Here is a 23,229-nt window from a genome sequence, read left to right as displayed (position 1 = left end):
TTCCAGATCTGGGCATGTACATCTCACAGGAGAATGTTAAAACAAAACAAAAACCCCACACAGGGCAAACCCCACAGGCTAACAAAGTGAAAGGTTTATCTTAAAAGGTGTGATCTTCTGCAGACATACGGAGATGGTGTGGAATTGGGGAAGCAGGAGGTGCTTAGTCACCTGCAGTTCGGCTAGGGAAGAAATGTGCTTGTTTATATGGTGCAAAGATCACCCATCTACAACTTTCATTTTGTAAAGAAAGCTTTATATTGAGCTCTTCAGTGTTCTTCTCCTATTCCAGTCCAATAGCAGTCTAAGTTACTGTGGCAGTAACCAATTTGGGTGCGTAACAGAACTGTATTTTTCAAGGAGGGAAGCTTTGTGTGTGTGTTGTGTGCCTGGCTCCCATCACCACCATATTTGTCTATTGCAAATACGAGCTAAAGCAACCCTGAAGTTCCTTTGCAAAGCAGAGAAGTGTCACCATTTTACAGGTGAGGAGCTGAGATCTGGTGAAACTGAGTTGCTAGCCCAAGTCCACGCGCAGAGGCTGTGACAGAGCTAGGAACAGAATCAAAATCTCCCGAGTCCTGACCCTGTGCTTTCTTCGCAAGCCCCTCATTTGCATTTATAGGGCAAGAGCTATTTCTGGTTTACGGTTGGGAATCCTTCCAGCCACCAGGGAAATTCTCAGGACACAGTCGTTGTTGTTGAGTGTTTAATGACACTTAATGATGGAAACACCTAGCTGAGGACTTTGCGTGCTGATTTGTGTAAAACAAGAGAAGGGTGCAGTCCTTGAATTACTGTTTAAATTCATTTGTAGTTAAAACACTTAGGTTTTTTTTCCCTGTTGGAATTCCTGATCGAGTATACTGACTTTAAGGTTATTGGTATTAGAAAGCAAACAGTTAAATTCCTGGAAAATGTGAGAATAGGTTTTAGTGTTTATGAAGACAGTCTGAATATTGCTGTGAGGCAAAAGTGGTATTGTGGTATGTGTTACCATTAAGAATCATGCCTCTCGAATGTCACCATTTGATTAACTATTTCTTATTTAAGTTGATATTCTGAGATCCCCAAAGTGTTAACTATTCTGTAGTTACATATGAATAGACATACTCATATTTTTATTACCCCTTCCTGCAAGAATTTTTCTAGAGCTTTCTAAAGAAAGGCTCTTCTCACGCTGTTTAAGAGCTTGCATTTGTGAGCTGTAACCACTGAAGTGAATTTTTTTTTATCTATTACATTAGCTATAAACAAAATATAGAAAAGTTACAGTCATACGATGATGACTGGCCAGTAACAAGTAATTACTTGTAGGAAAAAATTAATTCAAATAGCCAATTAATCAAAACACCTGTATTATTTCTGCTTCCTCAATTTTATCACTAGATGGTAAGCCACAGTAGTCTGCTGTCATGCAAGTGTCAGTTTGAGTAACATATTTGGATTTTCTGGTTCTTTTAAGCATTATAAGCAAGTTGTATGCATGTTCAATGGATATCTCTGAGCCCTGGTGAGCCACTAATGTTTAAAGTTTGTCTGGCATTGGGAGAGGACTCCTGGTACCAGAGCAGGTAGCTCTGTAAATGATTAACCATATCATTAAATTGTTACTTGTTAACCTGTGCTAGAAAGAGAAAAGGGGGGGAGAGGTAGCAATCTGCTAAAGTGATCAGAAACAGCTTTTTCTTGCACCAAAAACATAAGCAGCTATGGAAAAAGAAATGTAAATGAGCCAGGACATGTAATGCTTGTTTGCACATGACATTCCTTTCCTGATTAGATTTAAAAAGGCAATTTTTTACAGGAGGGAAAGGCCTGAGCTTTAATTGCGGAGCTTGAAACTAAGGGGGAGGGAGGAGGCAAGACGAAGGGACGTGAGCGTTTTAGCAGGGCCAGTAGCGTAAGGTCTGGCACCTCCTGTGGGAGCGCAGCCTGACTGCTTTTCAAGCTGCCACACACGACAGCCCCCTGAAGTCAACTCAAAGTCATCCACAACAGCAGAGAATCGCGTTGCAGCAGCTCCCTCCTTTACATTGTTTCCCTGCACCTGCTGCATGTGAGCGGCTGGAGCAGAAGGCAGCGGCGGCGGTGGCTGCCATTGCCAGGCGTGGGACTGGGAGGAAATGAGCAGAGCATCCCCGTGTGGAGGCACGTATTCCTCAGCAACTCCCCAGGATCCTGCTGGCAAGGATGCGCGGCTGCTACATCTGACGTGTGTCTCCCATGAGAGCTTCTGGTAGTTTGAAGGCAATAAAGCAAGCAAGAAACCCACGAGAACATCAGACAGGGAGCTGGGTATATAAAAGGCCTTTTGAAAGGAATTCATTATGGACAGAGAGCCTTTTGGGCGAAGGTATCGTTATTTTTGTCCCTCAGTTACAGAGATAAAAGGAGCCAGCAAGGAGTATCGTATCCTGGAGGATTCTTCGGTGGCCTTTCTGGTATTGTTCTCTTCTTTCCCCTTGCGCACCGCAAAGTACTGACCTTTTCCAGTGGAATTGGAGTCCCTGCCACTCCACCCCCTGTTCCAGCTGAGAGGATGAGGTCTTTCTCCCCCTGTGTCCATGCAGACACTTCTGTTTGAATGGAAGATACATCTTTTTGCTGAAACTCTTTTGTTGTGACGTTGCATAATAAACAGTTGTCTCACCGCAGGAAATAAAAGAAACGAAAGGCAATAGACGAAAGGAAATTGTTCCCCAAAGCAAAACTGAAGAAGGGAATAGAACATTAAAGTCGCTTCAAACCCTACCCGAGATTGAGAAGACCACAAATCTCCTAGCTCCAGAGGAAAATACACTATTACAAAAACTCCTCAGCAGTCAGTAACGATGAACAGTCGTGGCGTTTCATCTGGATGCAGCTGCTAAAGGGAAGCTTTGGGGGGACGTGGGGTCTCTGGCCTGTATGATGCCTGAAGATAGAAATGCTGGAGTCCGCAGCCCAGGTGCCTTAGCAGCAGCTCCTTTCATTCCTAAAACTACTTATAGGAGAATTAAGCGGTGTTTTAGTTTCCGTAAAGGTAGGTCTGTTCTGTTGCTGTGTTCTGCTTTGCTAGTGAAGCCATGGTTTCTGTGAAGTCAAGGGGGCTATGCATGCTGGTGCAGATGAGAATACTGAAACAAAAGGCATGAAACAATGCAGATGCTGACATCCCTCGAATGATTTATTTACTTCTTTGTTCATTTATTTGTAGTTGGCAAGCTGACATTGCCTCTCTGTATAATAGCCCATGAATGGGCTGCCTGAATGAGGTGGTTTGGGATAAGATTATTGCAGAGCAAAAATCAGTGAGAAGAGTCAGGGAATTGGACCTGCGATGCTCAGAACTGGCTATTTGGCTGGCAGAATATTAGGGGAGAGAGTTTAGGTTTGTATTTTGTCTGTGTGGGAGAGGGGAGAGAAGAGAGGGCGCAAAGTAACAAGATAAATATGCATCTGTCCAGAAGACTAAGTCCTTGGATTCTGAGATTTTTGGTGGACTGAAGGGGATCCCTACAGTGCACTGTCCTCTTCCAAGTGCTGCATTGTTATTTCATCCTGCCATCCCACAGCCTGCGCTTGCATTTCCACTTGCTGCAGAGAGATTTTTAAAGTCTTTTCTTCTGCATTGCACGTATTCCTGTTGAAATAGACTGTGGCAGCACCGGTGGGAGGAGGGCAAAGAGGAGACTGGCTTTGAAAATGTGTCAGCTAGTAGTGCTGGAAGGGAAACACATGTCTGAGAAGGAGATAGGACAAGTGACGATAAGGTGTCACAATGCCAGGGGTGGGAGGGAGAAGTATCTTTCTGACAGAAGACAAACTTTGTTTAGGGGAACAGGACAATGTTTGTGCTGCCTTAAAAACTATGCTAGACAGGGAAATCCAAGTAAAACGGCTAAATTGTCATGTTGTGTGGGAAGTGATCTTACGCAGGATGTACACAAACAAAATCATCTTCATCTCCTGCTCCTCCCTAAGCTGTTCCTTCATGCTGCCATTTATCCTGCAAAATTCATTCCCATTTGCACAGCCATGCAGCTCTCTGCTCACGACATTCAGTGGTGATGTAGTAGCATCACGGGTGATGCCCTTTGATGAGGAGCCACAACCAGCCAGGGCAATCCCAGCACAGCCGCAGCAGAGATCCGTTATCATTTGTGGCTGAGATTGTACTGAAGGCTGTTTGCCCCAACAGACACACATGCGCATGGGGCCAATGCTTCCTTTGGTTGCTGAGTTCAGTCCCTCTGAAGACTGTACAAGAGGATGTGTATGTTTCCATAAAAAGTGTACAAGTGTGTTTCCCCATGTTGGTGTGAATTAGAGCTATTTGGCTGTCTGTCCCCCATTTATACATTTAACTATTTGAGAAATGTTTGGAAGCTGAAAAAAGGATTAAGCAATGAGTTTGCAGACAGCTGTCTTTTCTCCCAGGGTGCAGCCTTGGCCTCTCCATGAAGAGCTTCAGCTGTTTATTGTTTCTCAATATGTTCTGACACAGAAACTCTTCATGTCTGAAACATGCCTAAGTGAAGCTGCAGTGTTTGGGGCAGAGGACTGGATGATGGAGGCCATGCTGCTTATTTGCTGTCTTCTAGATACCGTGTGTTTCACTTGCATGGTCTTGCACACATTTTCAGTCAAAAATATTGTTATAAAGCCCCTAGATCAGAGCTGCAGAACGCATATATATATATATATGTGCGTATATGTATGTATGTGTATGTATGTATATGTATATATATAGGTCCACGTCCCATTGAAGTCAACATAAAGATGATTAAAGATGATAAGATTAATTGCCTTATACGATTCTTGAAACTTGATTTGCAGATTTTATGACCAAGTATAAAAAATGTGCAAAACTAACCTTCTGCAAATCTAGCACATAAACTTATATAAAGAAGATCATTTAGTATTAAACTATGTGACTTAGACCTCTAAACCACAATGCAGAAAACAGTATTAGCAGGGAAAGCCATTGGCTAGTCATTGGAAGAACCAGAAGAGAATCATAACCTTGTATGTTTAGGCAGACATGCACCGTCATCATCTTCACGGATGATACGTGGTGGAGAACAATACCTAGAGATAAAGATCCATGTTGCATTGTATTAGGCCCTGAAAAATGAAATGTCAGGCCTGCATGGGGGTCGTGTCATCGGGGAAGAGCTTTTTCAGAAGAAATCTGAAGAGAGACAGAGCTGCAAGTTTTTAAAGGTTGATTCAGAGAAGATGCTCTCTGTGTAAGTACCACCTTGGGTGCTCCCTGAAAGCACATCTGGGGTAAATGGGGGAAAAAAATGACTGAGTGCAAGGAAGGGTCACTAGCACAGTGACTTAAGGTGAGCAGAGTTTTGGAGGAGGAGGAGGCAGTATGGGCCATTGCCAGAGAAGCAGAGCAGGCCCTGATCTGATTCAGTGTGACAAACTTCTGGCAGTGTTTTTGAAACATTCCTCTCCAACCTGTAGCTACTTCTGCTCTTCTTTCAGAGTTCCTTTTTCTGAGCAGTAACCTCTGGTGTGTACCTGTGCTAAAACTCCAGGGCAGAAGCCTTATGTACTGCTGCCATCACACTGGCCATGGGGTGGGAGAAGTCTTGAAGCTAAGAGAATCTGAGTGAGACAGGAACAAAATTTTCCGAGCACTATTTCTTAGTGGGGTTTTTCCTCTCTATTTTTGTTTAGTTGAAGAAAAATTACAGAATTCTGTAAAGAAGGAAATACTGCCTATCTTTGACCCACTCAGAATGGTGCTTAGTGCTGGAGAACAGAGGAGCAGAGAGCTGATAAGAAAAAATAATTCCACTCCATCTAAACTCCATCTAAAGTATTATGTGGCCGTGCCAGCCACTTTGTGTTATTCCAGGACCTTTGTTCCCAGGTCAGCTGCTGAAGGCTATTCACCTGACTTTTTCTATTATTGTCAGTCTCAATCAATTAGTGGTTTAAAGTTGAGGGCTGCTTAAAACAGTCAGCCAGATCCTAGGCTGGGGTCAATTCCTTTCACCTTAACTGACCTTCTCTGATCAGTATGGCCCACAAACTGATAACATGTTTTGGAAAAACAGAGAACCTTTGTGCTGTGCAGTGAGACAACACATGGTGCAGGTGTGGGACCTGTCAGACACCAAATTCACACTCCCATCATGAGAGATACCTAATTCATCACTAGTATCATTTTTTAGAAATCATTTTATTTGGTGTGGTTTTATCAAGCAGACCCACATTGCTGCAGACTGCTAAGTCTGAAGAGGATGTTCCTTTCCGGTACCCTTCACTGAACGCCAAGCCACACTTGTGCAAACTTTGTCTGTGGTTAATGGGATTGTAGGAATCAGGAAGGTGGTTCCAGACTTGAACATCAGGACTGCTTTAGTTGCAGGGCTGAGTTTGTTTCTAAATCATCACGTTCACCCTTTTTTAGGAGAAGCTTCACAGACACAATGGGCTAGATTCAGTCTTGCTGTGACAAAGAGGGTCCAGTCCACATCTGCCAGCCAGAGAAATTCACTCGCACTAGTATCCAGATGTATTCAGTATTTTGTATTAGTTGTGCTGGTAGAAGGTGACATGCCTTAGAGCTCAGTGCAGACCCTGTAGAGCTACTTCAGATTTCTACCAGTTGTTACTGAGAATGCAGAACAACCCAGGACAGCATAAACTGGCAGAAATGTCTGACTGAGCAGTGTTCTGTGTTGAAAGCATCAGTCTTCTGTGCTTTATACTGTCTGAAAATAATGTTGCTATCATCTGAATTGCTCAGACACAACTTGGGAAAAGCAGAGCCTTCTGACTCATTGAGCATGTGTGTTGTGATAGAGCTGGGGAGGTAGGTAATTTTTTTCAAGCAAAGAAACAAAGACCCACAACTGCCACCTGGATCTTCCTCTTCTGTTTTTTTTTTGCTGGATCAAAAGCTTGGAGTCAATGGACTTGAGAGGCATCCCCTGCCTGTGTCCACTACATGAGGAATCATTGACTAATAGTATCCTTATTTCTCCCAGCACTTTGTAGATTTTAAAAGCATAATCTAACTGTGAATATGTACCATTGAAAACACCGCAATGCTTTCACAGTTCTGAGCAGAGTGGACATACATGATGTAGTTTGGGTATAACACTGTTGTGTCTTTCATATACTTTATGTATATCTATCAGGCTTGGAAATCCAGTTTCTCAAAATGTTTACAGGACTTCTGCCAAGGGAATGTTAATGAATAACCATTCAAAATGTCTTTGCTATCATGTGATTTTCCTCTTTGATGTTATGCGTGATCTTGGCTCCTGCTTAATTGGATGTAGCAAAGACCTGCAGGGGCCTCTCTGAAAAAGCAGTTCTGCCGATTAAATCTGATGACTGGCCAGAACTGGAAACATGTACATTTCCCTGTCTTCCTGCAGTTGTGGGGAAGCCAAGCGCTGGATCTGGATTCTGAATCTGAGGGGAGCTGTCTGTTTCTTTCTTCTCTGAATCCGTATCCCAAGAATAAACCAAGCCATAAGACAGCACTTGTTCATCTGTGCATGTCTGGATTTTGGAGACACTGAGATTTAGGAGGGGAACTTGGGTCTGGATTACAGCATAAGATATGAGGTCTCTTTATTTCCTTCTCCATGAAGGTGTTCTTGCTTAGTCGTTGTAGCGGAAATATACTTAAAATCAGCATGTGAAATTATCTCTGTGATACTGGTCATGCTGTAGTTGAGAAAGTGGTCTTCATAACCTTGGCCATCTTTTCATTGCTCCTCTGTAAAGGAGATGCTAGTTTTTACCAGGTATAGCTGATAGTGCTCAGCTTTAGTCTACCTCTGCCAGCCGCTATGGTAACTGTATGTTTGCAACCACAATTCATCATAGCATTGCCTTTGTTTCTTAATAGTCAATGTTTTAGTCTTTATAAACCAGTAGCCTGTAATATCTCTAAAGCAATCAGTTATGATGTGACAGAGGATAAGAATATTAGAAAGTAACAGTGGAAACAGGTGAACCTTAAAGGGCAATGATCTTGGCTTTTGTTCTAAAAAGTCCCTGCTATAAACAGTGAAAAACCCAAGAAATGGACAACAGAAAAATGATGAACAAGGTAAAAGTTATGACAACAAGACGTGGCCGCAGATTAGTCATTGTTTCCCCCCACTTCTGCCCCAGGCAACATAGTTGTGTGTTTTTTTTTCATGAGGCATCAGCAGGTCTGTAACTTCAAGTCAATATTTATGTAGAGCTTATCATGACTAATTCACTTCATGGCCATGTATTGCCTGGTGCAGCATTCTGGATTTGTTAGGTGACAGAAATCTTTTCCTTGGAGACTTTAAAATGAAACCAAGTCTTCCTGAGATTAATTCCAAAGTCAAACAAGTTGGAAACACAGAGCACAGTAAATGGGGACTTGTAGAAGCATTTAAAGGAGTGACATGGTGATTTACCATTGATTTTCCATAAGACTGAGGTCTTAACTTTAGGTTATTATATGGTCATCATTACCACACTAGGTATGTGCTTCCCAAAGCAGAGTGAGGAGATCTTCATGCTTCTGAGGCAGACACAGTAGTATCACCATTTTATGGATGCGGAACCAAGTCTCTGAGGCCTCGTCTGAGCTGTGAGATAGGATTGCAGGGCATATGCAGACCCCTCCTGCCCCTCCAGCCAGATGGGATGCAGCTGTCTGAAGGTCATGTAGGATCTGAATCCAGTCTGTTAAATCCTAGACAAGTACTGTAGTTACTCTGCCTCTCTCTCAGGTGTTCTCAGCTAAGTGTTTTCTAAGTGTCTCAGTAAAAGTCCCCTAATTTACAAAGTACCTTATTGCAGTCCATCACAGAAAGAGTTCAATGTTTAAAGTTTAGGAACCAAAATTGGAAAATATTAGGCTCTGATTGGGATGGTAGTTTGTTTTCTTGACACAGCTCAGCTCTCCAACATATAATGTTTTATTTTTCCACATGTATATTTTTAAATTTTTAAAATGTTCTTCATTCAGTAGCTGTGATTTGCTACTACAATGGAGAACCAAGTTGGCTCTATGCATTTAATATATGTCACCTTTCATATATGAACCACTTGCTACTTGTTATTTGTGCTCCGAAATATTGTTTGGTGCTAGTTACAGGCATCTTAATGCTGTGTAGTTGCCAGCTGCTTTCAATATATTGCAGCTTGTGTTACAGTGCATCAGCAATTTGTAACAATATAGAAACATTTTTTGCTCCCACTGCACAAAAATCCATATTCTGATTTTATTCATTCTATATTAGACATGCATTGAAAGCCACTTCTAAAATGAAAAAAGAAAAAATTGCAGCAACTCAAAAACTGTATTAATATGAAGTGATGTGTTTTGACTACAATGTCATTACTAATGGGAGTCTCAAAGCAGACTGATAATTTTGAGAACTCACTCTTTCTTCTGCAAATGCAAGCTGCTTTTTAATATGCACATTATTGTAAAGAATGTTATCATTGGAGGGAAGAAACTTTAAGTAATAGGACAGAGCTTATTCATACTAATTGCATTGTCAGTGGCCATGAGTTGTAATTGTACAACATATAATTGGAGTATCCGTATTTCATACTGATGAATTTTGTTTGGAAAGAGCTGAAAACTCTTGTGTTAGAACCATGAGATCTTAGGGGCTCTTGAAGGAAAGCTCAGCCTGTATGTTCACAAGACAAATTTGGGGGAGGAGGGTCAAGTCCTGCCCCTGAGAAGGAAGAACCCTTGCAAAGACCCATGCTGGGGCCTGGATGCCTGGGGAGCAGCTCTGCTGAAAAGGGCCCGGGTGCCCTGGGGGACAGCAAGTTGGGCAGAGCCAGCAGTGCGCCCCGGCAGGAGGGAAGGCTGACAGCATCCCGGGCTGTATCACCAGGAGCGCAGCCAGTAGATGGAGGGAAGTGAGTATCCCCCTACACTCGGCATTTGTTAGACCTTGTATAGAATATTGTGTCCATACAGGACGGTAAACGAGGGAGTTCAGTGTGGTCACCAAAATGGTTGGGGGCTGGAGCACTTGTCCTGTGGGGAGAGGCTGAGGGAGCAGAGCCTTTTCAGCCTGGAAGAGGGAAGACTTGGGGGGGACCTAACAGCAGCCTTCCTGTATCTTAAGAGAAGGTTGCCAAAAAGATGGAGTCAGGCTCTTCACTGCAGCGCATGGCAGGAGGATGAGAGACAGTAGACATAAATTGGAACAAGAGAGTTTGGATATAAGAAAAAGCTTTCTCACCATGAGGACAGTCAAACAGTGGGACAGATTGCCTGGAGAGGTCATGCAGTCTCCATCCTTGGAAGTTTTCAAGACCCGACTGGATACAGCCCTGAGCAACCTGGTCTGATCTCATAGTTGTGCCTTCTTTGGGCAGGTGGTTGGACTGGATGGCCTCCTGAGGTCCCTTCCACTGTGATCCTATGACTCTAAAGCTTCAGCAGAGCTACAGCAGTGCACAAACCTTTTCAAGGCAAAAAGATCAAAGGATAGTAGATTTACTAGATTCCTTCATATAATAACATATCTAGCTTGGTTCCCAACCCTGGCCACCTCTCTTGAATTAAAAAAATAAACAGTGGTTTTTAGAAGGGCAGAGAAACCACTATCCTCCTTTTCGATGTTAAGTTTGTACACACTTTCAGACTGAAAATTTACTAACAAGAATCATGTTTTACAAGATTTTCAGGGCAAGAGTTTTGGGCCAGTTATGAAACTGTCTCATGCAGTTTCCTTTATTTGACCAGTGAGCTGTACTGCGCAAGGTTCAAGTCACAGAGAATCTGCGTTCAGCTGAGTTTTTCATGTCATCCTACTACTGAAAAAGATTTGAATTTGTTTCCGTCTGTTGAATAGATGCTTTTGTTTGGAAAGGCACGTGTTTCTCCATAACAATAGCTCCAGAAGTGCCTGGATTTGTGAAAACATAGCCTCCTTGGAGGTGAATTCTGAATTGATTCTCCTAAATGAGCTGTGTGTTTGCCTGAAGGTCTTGGGTGCGATTCCAAAAGCAGAAGGGGGCTTTGAAAACTCCTGATTCCCATAATCTCAGTGATTCCCTTATGGCCTTTCAATGGGCCTTTGTCCTTAATTCCGCTACTTTCAGAAAGAGGGGCTAGAAAATGGAGCAGTCTGAGCAATTCCTCAGTATTAACCAGCAGCAACCCATAGCTCAGAAAACTAAAAGAAACCCAAATTCATTTAATAGTCCTACCACCCCCACAAGGAGTTTGCAGGAGGTTAGGAAGGTATGTAAGGAATAAGAAAACATATTTTCCATCGTCTGTCAGCATCAAGAGGCTGACTCCCTAGACACCAAATATTCCACATCAGTCAGTATTCTTACAAGCTTGATTCACTCTGAAATTTCAAAAATTTCTCCTTTAATTGTTAAGTGTTGGGTTTTGGCTGTTGTACAACATGAAAAGAAGTGGGCTAATAAAAATTGACTGTGTGATGTTCAGTCCCCTTATCCACTGCTGTTCTTGGCACCTACAAGTGTGAGTACTGTGGAAAGCATAAATTGTGCTGATCTGCATTCCAGAATAATTTCTGGATGACTTAGCTGGACATCAGTTACTCTCTCCAATCATTTTCTGTGTTACAATAAAAATAATTGCACCAAACTACAAACCCTAGACCTTCAGTATGGGTTGCAAACAAATAGATAACTGACAGCTTGCTACCTGTTTGCCATAACATCCTGGAGCACGGGCAAAGCAACTTTCCCCCACCCCCAGGGCAGAAGCATGAGTTACCTTTTTTTGCTGCAGGAAAAACGTACACGCTGAAGGTCACTCTAGTGTCACTGACAAGCTACTTTAATCTGCATCCTACCTTAGCCTGTGGTTACTTGTTCACATGCTGGTAATTTATGGCTGATGTAGTTTTTGGGGTGAGAGCCAAAATCAAAAGCTGACCGGCTCAACTTTGGGCTTTCTTTAAAAAGGCAAAACAAAACAACTCCCTTCTCCTTGTTGAACATTTTCAAACCACTAGGAGCTGTGCACTTGCTGAAGGGCAGAATTTGACCTATTATTTTTTTCCACTTTATGGCTTAAGTAATTGCAAAATGAGCCTTTCAAGTATAGGTATTTATTTGGTCTTTAGTTTCTGATCATGACTGCCTTAGAACTATTCTGGGTCTTTCTATATATATATAGAGAAAAATATATTTATATATATAAAAATTGAATTGTCTTGCTTCAACCCCCATTCTAGTTAACAAATGCTCTCAGGAGAGAATTTCTGTCACAGATGACATGGCTGAACATTATTGTGATGCTATGATGGCTAGTTCTGCAGTTTGAAGGGAACAGGGAAAATAAGCTGTGAAAGAATAGCTATCTTTCCACTGCCAGCAATGATATCCTCAGATCAGGTTGAAGTGAGTTTTGACAATAAACTTCCACTTTTTTTGAGGATGAGTCCAAACACTGGTTTCCTGCAGGTTTCAGTCTGACATATTTCACCCGTCATGTCACAGTTCTTTTTCATACACACAATTTCTTGTTGCTAAAGCAGAAAGTGATAGTGCAACTGGTCGTAAATTATAGGAATGGGTGCTTTTATGTGTGAAAATTTAATTTATCATTTGATTCAGTGGAAATGAAATCCCAAATTATATTTAGAAATCTTTTCCCTCAATGTGTAAAGGAATAATTTATGTGCCATTGAAAGTGATATTGGAAGTACTTCATTTTATATGGGTAATTAGTCATGAAGCAGAATGTGGATGGAAATTTGTGTCACTTTTGAATTGTAAGTTTTGTGACAGAAAATCCTAATTGTATTGTTTCTGTATATTTTGTGCTGCTTGTCTGAAAAGCCATTTAGAGTATATTTTGAATAATGTTTTGAAGCATTGCTGTAAAATGTAACAGTATCATATTTTCACATATCAAGTGTGAAATTGAGCATTAAATCCTTAGGAAAAGAGTAGATTAATTATCTGTGTATTTAAATGACCTGTAAATTGTGTGTGTTTTAACATAAGGCATAGGTTCCTTGAACATTTGTGCGAGTCTCAGCCAAGTCACATGTCTCTTTTTTTATGCAGGTATTTTTGGCCAGAAGCTGGAAGATACTGTCCGATATGAAAAGCGGTATGGGAACCGCCTGGCTCCTATGCTGGTGGAGCAGTGTGTGGATTTTATTCGACAGCGGGGGCTAAAGGAAGAAGGGCTTTTTCGACTGCCTGGGCAGGCTAATCTTGTCAAGGAGCTACAGGATGCATTTGACTGTGGAGAGAAGCCTTCTTTTGACAGGTAAAATCTCCAGCTGTCCCACACTCACTGAAGCTTAGACGGGATGTGAAGTGATCAGCTGAACTGGCTGACCTGCTGTGCTGTAGAACACGTGGCAGTGACAGAGCGGGTTGAACCTTGAAATGCTTTTGTAGGTTTTTCTGTACGTTTCGTATTATCACTCTAAATTTTTCTTGTTTTATGATGTCGGTGTCTGATTTCAAAGTGTTTCTGGGGAAGTTCCATTTACAAAATGCTGGTTAGGTTATTGCTAATGGTTTGGCTTAATCAAAAATACCTGGATTGCCTTGATCTTAATATAATTTGAAATATGGTGGTGATGGTGGAGTTATTTCTACAAAGGAAGAACTTTCCTATCACCAGGTTTAATATGTTCTGTTACCTATAGAACTGATTATTAGAAGGGAAGTCTTCTTTTGTATGTTCTTTTATAATTTTGAGCCTTTGGTCTTGAAATAAAAGTAGCTGTAACCATAGTAGTAGCTGTAACTATAATAACAAACCTAAGTGGTTTTGAGAGTCCAGATCCAATTTGCATTCCAGTATTCATATAATTTTTCAAAGATAGTGAAAAGTTTTCTGGGCTCAGAAAGAACCAAGTGCTGTTCACATAACTGTAGATGACTTCAGTCTTTTGTAAGATTAACTTACTGTGCAAGTTCTGGTCTGAAGTGTGACTGTTCAAAATTACATTCTGCTGCAAAAGGAAACCTTCAGTAGTAAAGCATACAAGCATACATGAATGGTGCAAAGTCTTTGTAATGCTGTATTAATAATATAAAGTTAATGAGATTCTTATTTTAAGAGACAATAAAAGTTATCCTTGGTGTGTATTCTGAGTGACACCCATAACACACCTCCAAAATGGAATCAGGATTCTTTGTTCCCATTGAGAGTCTAATCGGAATGAGGATGAGGAGGAGGCAGCTTGCATTTATTTTGCAGGACCTTTGACTGATAGCAATGCAAGTAAAAGGAAGAAAAGCACACCTTAATCTTTTAGTGTAAAAATATGCCAAGATACAAACCTGACTATCAGAAAACATTTATGTTGCTCCCTTCCTTACCCCTGTGAAGTGAGCAAATTTGATATGCATGGAGGTGTGTGTATGAGAGATGCACAGGAGGCAGACATCTGTAATGCTGTTTTATCTCAGTCTCCTCAGTCCTGACCCTCACTTTAAGAAATGCTGAGAATTTTATTATGTCCTGGAAAAGAAGAGCGATTGTCTTCATACCAGGATTATTCTTCTTCATGCAAAGGTGAGGGTTAGGGTGACTGATCACTCTGGGAAGTGATGGTGTTAGCTGGTGAATGTTTGTAGCGGACTATTGACTGTTAAGATACTGCGTAACTGTGCTGTGGATACAGGTAAATGGTTTTAAAAGTAAGTAGAAATTTACGTTAGCCAGGCATCCATTGGGAGTGTTTTCCTTTCTTTGTCTTTCAAGTTAAATGCTACTGGTCATATGTCTGGCATAACCTCTACCAAAGATGGAAGTGGGCAAGCAGCAGGGGCAAAAAGAAACAAAATGTGTTTTTTCTATGTCTGTAAGCCAAATGACTGAGGAGGAAATGCCTAAGAAAACAAACAACCCCCAAACTTGAGGAGGATGATTTACTGAACACCCCACTCAGAGGTACAGCTTTAAAGAGGTGCACACATTGTATCTATTCAAAGCAAATGAGGCCAGGGCTGAGCCGCATAAATATTTTTTGCAAGGTTATCTAGCAACATCTGTGGCACACTAATGAGCCCCAGGAACAGGCATCCAGTTGAGCTTTAGCAGATGAAACAGAGAAGAGATTTTACATCCTGCTGCTGTGAGGTAGGCACGTGATCTCTGCTATAGCAGTTTGAAACGTCATCTGGAGCTACCTATAAATCTTTGGTACTGCAGTTCTGCTTCGGCAGTTGAGTATTTTTAGAACACCTACTTTGTATACTTGCATGGGGGGGAAGGAAGTTGTTCATTTTGTTTTGGAGGGTTTTTTAGGATTTTTTTCTGTTTGCTTTTTCACATTTTGCAGTTTGGAGATGATGTGTGATTCAGATTTAGCAATGGTCCAGAAGTTAGATTTAAATTCTGTTCTTATCTCTGCTGCCATTAGGCATCTCTATTTTTCTTCCAAACCTTAGTTTCATTTGTTAGCTTTTGAGGTGGAGTTCATTTTACAACTTCTATAGAGTGTCTACATGATTACCTTGTTTCTGGGTAGCTTTTTCATTGTGCTAAGCAGCAGCATAGTCTCTTGGTCTCTGTACTGCAAGATGACCTCATGGAAAGTGGCCGCAATCTGAAAAGTCGCTGTAGAAAAGAAGAAATACGTTAAAGGTCCATGCTTACTTTCTCTCATAGACTTCAGATCCAGTGTGTTTAATCTGTAATTTCCTATGATTAGTCAAAAGTCCAGTAGTACAAAATCAACACAGGTTCTGTTTATTAATTTATATTCTTCCTTTCTCATATATCAATGGTAATAAAGATTTTGCAGTTAGTGCTTACTGACAGTTTTGTTGATGGGGCACAAAACACAACAGAATTCAGGTCACTCTTCCATAACAGTGCTGGGTCATCAGCTCTAACTGGAAGAAAGACTAGCTTTTGTCATTGGTGTTTGAAGTAATAGAAAGAGTTGATGTTTTGAGTAGGATGCCATTTTTCATACTGACATTTCTTCTGTATCTAAATGCACATAAGTGAAACAAAGATTTTAGAATAAATGAAGATGCTGTGAAATTTGTGAGCATGGGCAGGTGTATGGTTTTAAGTGAGAAATTAAATTATTATTAAATAACCATTCTTGTCTTTACACTTTCTTAGCTAATTAGGTAAAATACATAACTTGCAGAATTAAAAGGAAAAATAAAGGTAAGATTTTATAGATATTATTAGTACTCTTTTCTTTAAAACTTCATCTCTGTTTTTACATGGTGGCACCACTCTCAGAACTTCTTACAACCCTTGGGAGACAGAGTTCAGACACACTGATCTCTGCACAGCAGCCTTGAGTTTACCTGCTGTCCACAGTTCTGTGATTACTCTCCCCTTCTCCCCCTTTGTGTTTCTTTCTGCAGCAGTTTGGCAGGGACGACCACAAAACAAATGCAAGCAGAAAGAACAGGATACATTTGAAAGAAGAAGTAAAATAGCCTTACTCAAAAGAATAAGCCACCATGTTTTGTAAATATGAGACCTGTGAGATGCATGTTTGAAAGACTGTAGTTCTCACTTCAGTTAGCAACTTGACGTTCTCTGTTACTAAAGCTAGTTATAAAAATACACAGAGTGAATCCAGAACCATTCAGAGAATCGCAAAAACCTTCACAATATTTGATCGTGATCTTATTTTGTAGTTGGAGAAAACATTGCTAAAGGGTTATGAGCTAGAGTTAGACAATTGCAAGAGAGTAGAACCAATACTTGAAATCTTTCTCAAACTCCCAAAGTCATATAACCTAGTATCTGATCCGAAACATCCAGCAGCCCAGCCCCCTGCTATAAAAGTGGAACATCAGCATTTCCTGCGGTCGCTTGGAAAGGGAGTTAAAGTTGCTACAACTGAAAACTGCTGAGAGTAGCCTCTATTGAGGTCCTTTGTGTGATGAACAAAAGAGAATAACAAAAAGTCTGTCAGTTTAAAAAAATAGTAAATATCTCAGTTTCTCTGTATGTACATATGTACATGCACATACTGTGAAATCTGCTTCAAGGAACTAACACTGCAATTAGGCAATTGGTAGTACTTTGAAATAGCCTTGCTATTTCCAGTACATCTCCATAGACCTCTGTGTAGAATTTTTTCCAGGAAATCCATTTTGCTTGCCCTTGGGGTGGTTGCTTCTTTCTGCTGTGTGGCTTATATTTTAAATTTAAAATCCCTCAGCTACTGCTTGTTAATACATTTGTAATGATGTACACCAAGTAGATTATGACTATTTGTTCTGCAAAATTAGCATAGCGAATATGGCACTGCTTAAGGAAAACAAGGTGAGGGGTTTCTTAGTTTTACAGTTTTTACCTTGAACAAAATTGTATTTCTCTTTTTATATTATCTCTTTCCATCTATTGTTCATCACAGTTATTACCTGATGACATGAGAGTTAAGATTTCTCAGGAAGAAAAAATATTTGAAATGTCACTGAAACAGATATTAATATTTATGTAGTCGATTTATGTATGTGATTTGGATTTTTATAACTATTATCATTTATGTGTGTAGTCCAGAAGTTCAAAGGAGTTTAAGAATACATAGCTCACATGCCTGTGTTTGTGTGTATCCATGAGAGAGAAAGCAAACACATGCCCACATAATTAGCCAAAAGAAATTCCCTGTTACATTCTCTCATGCATATCGGTTCCTCTAAAGAGGAATGCAGTGTATTATGGGCTAAAATAGTCCTTGTTGCTCTTCTCACCATTGCTGTCAGCTCAGAAGAGGATATGCAAGTGGCTGTATGTGATAGCTGGCAGACATTAAGGCTTAATTACTGGAGTCAAATAGTCCAGAATGTAGAACTGGATATGTTCCCGTTCTTTTAATCACTGGGATTGTCAAAGAAAAAGTAGTGAATGACAAGTGTGCTACTAAAGTAATATCCTCAAGGTCAGAAGGACCAGGTGCAGAACCCTAAATATATGGAGAACAGGACAGTCTGCCTCCATATGAGGATGCATCCTCTCTCACCAAGGGCATGGCCAAAGGAAACCATAAACTGCTTTTAACTCCAAACCTGACATAGCTGAATGATTTTATTAAGAAGTGGACTGCTCTGAACTATATGTGTATGTACTCTGAAGCCACTGAAAATTACATGTATCTGAGGGAAGAAGCAGTGTTATGTGTCTGTTGTTGGGGGTGGGGGGGGAAGCAAGGAAAAAGTCCTCATTTCTCAAGAAAAAAATACTTGATTACTGCTGTTGGTGTCTATGAGAAGTGTAGCGGTGCCTTAGGTGGTCCGTGCAGTTGGTGGAGAGGGGAAGATGCCTCTGGACAACGATTCACTCTCTATAGAGGCACCCATCATTCTCCCTTACTTTAGAGAGCCAAGCGTGACTGTACACTTAATTTAAAGCGATCCTTCCATTCAAGGACAATGGGACATTACATTGAAAAGTAAAATCTGCAAAATACCTTTGTTATGTGCACCGTATATCACACTGTGTGTTCCCAGCTCCTCTGACTGTGCAGGGAGAGCAGAGGAATCGTCTAGGGATTTTAGTATTTTAGTCTGGCTAGCACTAAAGCAGGCCTCCACATGAAGGCGGAAGTGGTCAGTGACAGATCTCGTGTGTGGCAAGGTGCAGTCGCCCTTGTAGTATCTTGTTGGCTCTGTAGTGAGGGGTAAAGGGGACACTCAGCCTTCCAGACTTGATGTCAAATCATAATGCTGGCACATAAGGAAGAAAATCGGAGTGTCAATACTGAATCCAAGCCTTCTAGGAACACTGGACGTGGGACTGGAGAATAACTATTTTCTGAATTGCCAGATGCAAACTTGATAAGGACTTTAATTTTGTTTTCAAACTGCTGAACAGGCAAGACAAGGAGCTTGAAAAAATTAAAGCTCTAAAGAAAAAGTTTGAAAAAAATTAAAGCTCTAAAGATACTCCAGTTCCTGCTGGAATAATGATCATGTGATCACGTGCTTTTTGCATATCTTTTCTGAATCAAGGTACAACAAATACTAGAAAATCCTGGCAAAGCAAATGTTTTTACAGCTTAAAAGTAACTGTGCTTCCCCCCCCCCCAAAAAAAGAAAAGAAAAAGGTCAAATGCTTTTTCAATCTGAGGCATTCAGCTATTAATATCCTCCATGTCTTTAGGGCTCAGCAGCTGTCCACAGGAAAGCTGTTTGTGTGCTTTAGGAGATGAGTGTATGTGATATTTATGAGCATTATATTAACATATTTTAATATCTTTTTGTTCTTGGTAACGTCTTTCTTTTATTGTGGAAGGATGTTACTGAATGGAATATAGGCAAATCCATGATAGGTTTCCCTGTTACCTAAATCCTCTTTAATCACAGTTCCTTTATTTATTGTTAAGGCTCTTTTTTGTTCCTCACTTCCCAGTGGATGTGGCAGCTGATAGGCAGTGTTGCCCTCACCAAAGCAGCTCTGCGACCCAGAGGAGAGGACTGCTTTTCTGGACATTGCACAGAACTTGATCCTTTGGCACTCTAGGAGGTGAGGGTCAGCACAGTTCCTTTTACATTCTCATTCTCCTGCAGAAACAATTTTTTTTAATTTTTGGTGAAAGCAAAAAATTGGAGCTGTCTTGGTGTGGCTGCAGTTTGCACTGGCACTGTATGGGCTACAGCTAGACATTCACTTGGAAATCATTAGTGATGAAGATTCTTCTTTTCCAAATATAAGCCCGTACATAAGAGTTTCCTTTGTTTAAAAACAGTAGCTCCTCCTGAGAAAGGGGCTTTATTCCCTTCCTTGTGTGTGGATGGAATATTGTGGAGGCTCCTTAAAGTAGCTGCATCTTGAGAAAAATAGTGGACTGAGGTTCATCCAAGGTTGTTACTTCCAAAGTAGTGTTAGTGAATGCAGGAGATGGGAATAAGTGTAAGATTTTGTTGGGAGAGACAATGTTAAAATCCTTAAAAAAACAAATGAACAAAAAGCCTTCCTCACTCTCATAATTCTTTTACCTGATGATCAAGAACTTTTTTTTTAGTGCAGTAATCCCTAAACAAAACACTTTGGTCTGAAATTAAGTCTTTACTAGATAGCTGATTCCTGCCAGTGGCCTTAGGCCTGTGAAAATTCCTCGCAGTTTCTCCTTGCAGAGTCACAGGCTTCCTTCCCTGATCTTTACAAATGACACTCCGCTCATCAGTTAATATCTGGAGCCACTTCTGTGTCCTTTGTAATCCCAGCCCTCTTTCTCTCACAGAAATAACCTCTAAATGTGGTGCGATATAGAGACCTTCTCTAGCAATTAAATACATGTTAGGACATATATTTCTAACTTGATTCAGGGATCATTAATTCTGTTTAATAGGTGTCCTGCTGTAGGAGTGTGTTATTGGCAGTGAAAGAACATTTGCAGTTCCTTTGCGTGAATTTTGGTTTCAGAAGTGGAGTCAGTCCTTAACTTTTGTGAAAAGGTACCTGCATTTTACTTGTTACTGCAGGCTGTGATCTTCTGAAAATATGGATGTAGCGTATTTCACCTGCAGATAATAAGTGACATCTTGGATAGCCATTGTCACAGTCTTATCAGAAAGGATAACATTTTGTTGGTATGTGAAAGGTTTGAGAGTTTTTGTGTAAAGCAACCTTACTTCGGGCTTGCAAGATTTGTGGCTTTCTCTTCCAATAAACAATGGGTAGTTTGTTTGTTTGTGTGTTTTTTTTTCATTTTATATATACTTAGAATTCCTGCAAAATCTTTGCAAAAACTTAACAGTCTTTCTGAACAACCTGTCAAATGATAAAATAATTTAGCATTGTATTCATGGGACCTGGTTTATACTTGCTTCCTGATATGAACCCATCCATTTCTTAGGCCTGTTCTCACCTTACCTATGAGCACTTTTATCTTTCTTTAAGGATCTATATGTAGGTAATTTGTGGGTCTTTTTTTGTGTCCTTCTACAAAGCTTCTATTTTTTAATTTTTCTGCCTTAAATTGCTGTCACCCATGCTACTTTTAAAGCAAGAGTGTCTAGCCTGAATAAAATGACTGCTGTTATAATTACTAAAGTGGATGTCTAATTCAGAAATAGATTCTGTCAATCTTTAGTATTTCTTGCGGTGTTTGCTCCTCTGAATAGTTCCTTGGAAGGTAGCATGGATGCTCAAACTCATGAGCACAAAATAAAAGGAGCAGAACATGGGGGTTTTTTTGTTTGTTTATTTGTTTTGTCTGTCTTAATAGAAAATTAAGAATTGAGATCAGTATTTACCGAGAGTAAAGCCAGACTCCTGTAGCAGTGGGAAAGATAGAAAGGCAGACAGCTGAGGGCCTAAGATGAAGGTGAAGGCTTTTGATTCTTTGTTTCACAAGTTGTAGGCAAGATTTCAGCTGGTCTTTAGATTATATACTGTACTACATACACATTACATAGGGAAATATATATAGACGTCTGGACACAATCCTTGGAATGCTCTAGATGACCCTGCTTGAGCAGGTGGGTTTGACTAGACGATCTCCAGAGGTTCCTTCCAACATCAACCATTCTGTGATTCTGTGAAATGTTACAGAGGTGAAAGCTTTGAAGATGCTACACAAGGGAACAAAAATCACGTGGGACATTCAACCTGAACTTTGCATTTCTGCACCCATAGTCTGCCTCCAACATCAGTCGAATCACTTCTGATTCACCATAACACTACTGAACATAGGCTTTGCCCTCCCAGCCTTTGAGTACTGTTTTTCTGAACAGTAACATTGCACTAATTCTTTCTGTATGGGATTATGCGTATTTGTAGTATTCTACTGACGTTGCTCACTCACAGTGTTCCAGCACTGGTTTACTGTAGGTTCTAGTGTCTCACTTATGCTGTCTGCAGCCTGGCAGCATGTGTAGAGTGCGTAGTTCAAATGCCAGCCAGACAGTCGGGAACTCATCCTCCCACATGAGGAAAACATTTATACTGGTATGCGAGCTACTCTACAAGTCCTGAATGCAGCTGAGCAGGGACGCAGCCAGCAAACAGAGCAGTGGGCATGGGATATGTTGGTGAGGGGGAATGTCTGTAAACAGAGATTCAGAATTGTTGTCTGTGACACATTATGGGGAATTCAGGGATCTACTGATTACACAAACTGTTTCAGCTCTACTGTTCTCCTTTATTTTATTACCAGAATTCCTAAATTGAATTACAGCTTCATAATTTTCTGTTCCTTACTGTTTGTTCTTTATGCAAACTGTATATGTGTCATCATGGTCTAGAGCTATTTTTGGCATAGTATTAATCTTTTTGTAATGTGACCTTGCCCTGTTATATTTCCTCTCTGAAAGTTTATGAGGAGCTTGTTGGCTTTGCGCTCTGAAATGCTGACTCCAGCTCTCTGAACACACTGTGTGCTTGTCTATGAGTGCGAGGGTTATGCGTGGATTTCTGGTGACCTGCTGGACTTTAGTAATTTTTGTTTATGGTGGAGAGGGTGAAAATCTCCAGGCAGTGTAATCAGTCTGACAGCAACTTCCACAGTGTCTGTGATATCACAAAGAAAAGTGCTGTCCAAACAGCACTGCCATGAGAGATATTAATGACCGAGTTCACATGAGTAGGGCTTTGAATATGTGTAGTCTGATGACTAAGGAGAGAAGTTGTGATGCGTTTGCATTTGTAATGCCTTCAGATGGATAGTAGTGGAGTGGGTGATGCTCCTTTGGAAACTTATCAGCAGTAAAGCGGTATTAATGTTTTAACAGTAAAGCAACCAGCATTTGCGCGCACGCGTGTGGATATGTTTCAGTGTACCCTGTGAGCATGAACACATTTCTGTCTCCCTTTCCACTGGACACAGATAGAGCAGCTTGTTCTAGCCTTGAGGGCGGTACAGCGGCCACGGTAGGATGCCAGGGCTTCTTTTGCTCTAGTCCCTGAGAAGGAAACATGTTGACCCACAGCCCAAACACCTGGCTATGAGGTGCTGGGCCAGAAGCTGGACCTGTGGAAATCAAAATCTGTCTGACCATGATTTCTTGTAAAGGCAAACCTCCCACCAAGGCGCGTCAAGCTACAACTGCAGTGTGCATTCAGGATCTGAGAGTTTGTGCCTCCAATTCCTTGTCCCTGTAATTGGACTTTGACAACACAAATCCATGGATTTTTTTTAGTGCGTTCTGTTCTCTACACTAATATTTAAACGGAGCAGCTATACAGACTCTTACACAAAAGGATTTTAAAAGATGCTTGCAGTGAAATTGTGAAACTTGGAATGAAAGAATACGGAAATTCATTGAGGGACTCTCTGTCAAAGCTTATTAACATCTAACAAAATTATTTATTCCGAGTTT

General features: G+C 40.8%; 1 protein-coding gene across 7 annotated transcripts in view; it reads left to right on the top strand.

Annotated features, from left to right (window-relative positions):
• Nucleotides 1–23,229, top strand: part of ARHGAP24 (Rho GTPase activating protein 24) — a 249,256-nt gene that overhangs the window by 205,242 nt on the left and 20,785 nt on the right. For 6 of the 7 annotated variants that reach the window (XM_067297417.1, XM_067297416.1, XM_067297418.1 and 3 more), the window contains one exon: nucleotides 13,033–13,240. In XM_067297417.1, coding sequence (XP_067153518.1) covers nucleotides 13,033–13,240 — 208 coding nt within the window. Of the gene's footprint in view, nucleotides 1–2,913; nucleotides 3,026–13,032; nucleotides 13,241–23,229 lie in introns of those variants that run through there. The other variant, XM_013957395.2, reaches the window with a different exon arrangement.

Source organism: Apteryx mantelli, chromosome 5, assembly GCF_036417845.1.
Source record: "Apteryx mantelli isolate bAptMan1 chromosome 5, bAptMan1.hap1, whole genome shotgun sequence".
NCBI lineage: Eukaryota > Metazoa > Chordata > Aves > Apterygiformes > Apterygidae > Apteryx > Apteryx mantelli.
Note: the sequence above shows the minus strand (reverse complement) of the source record. Positions and strands in the feature narration are given on the sequence as shown.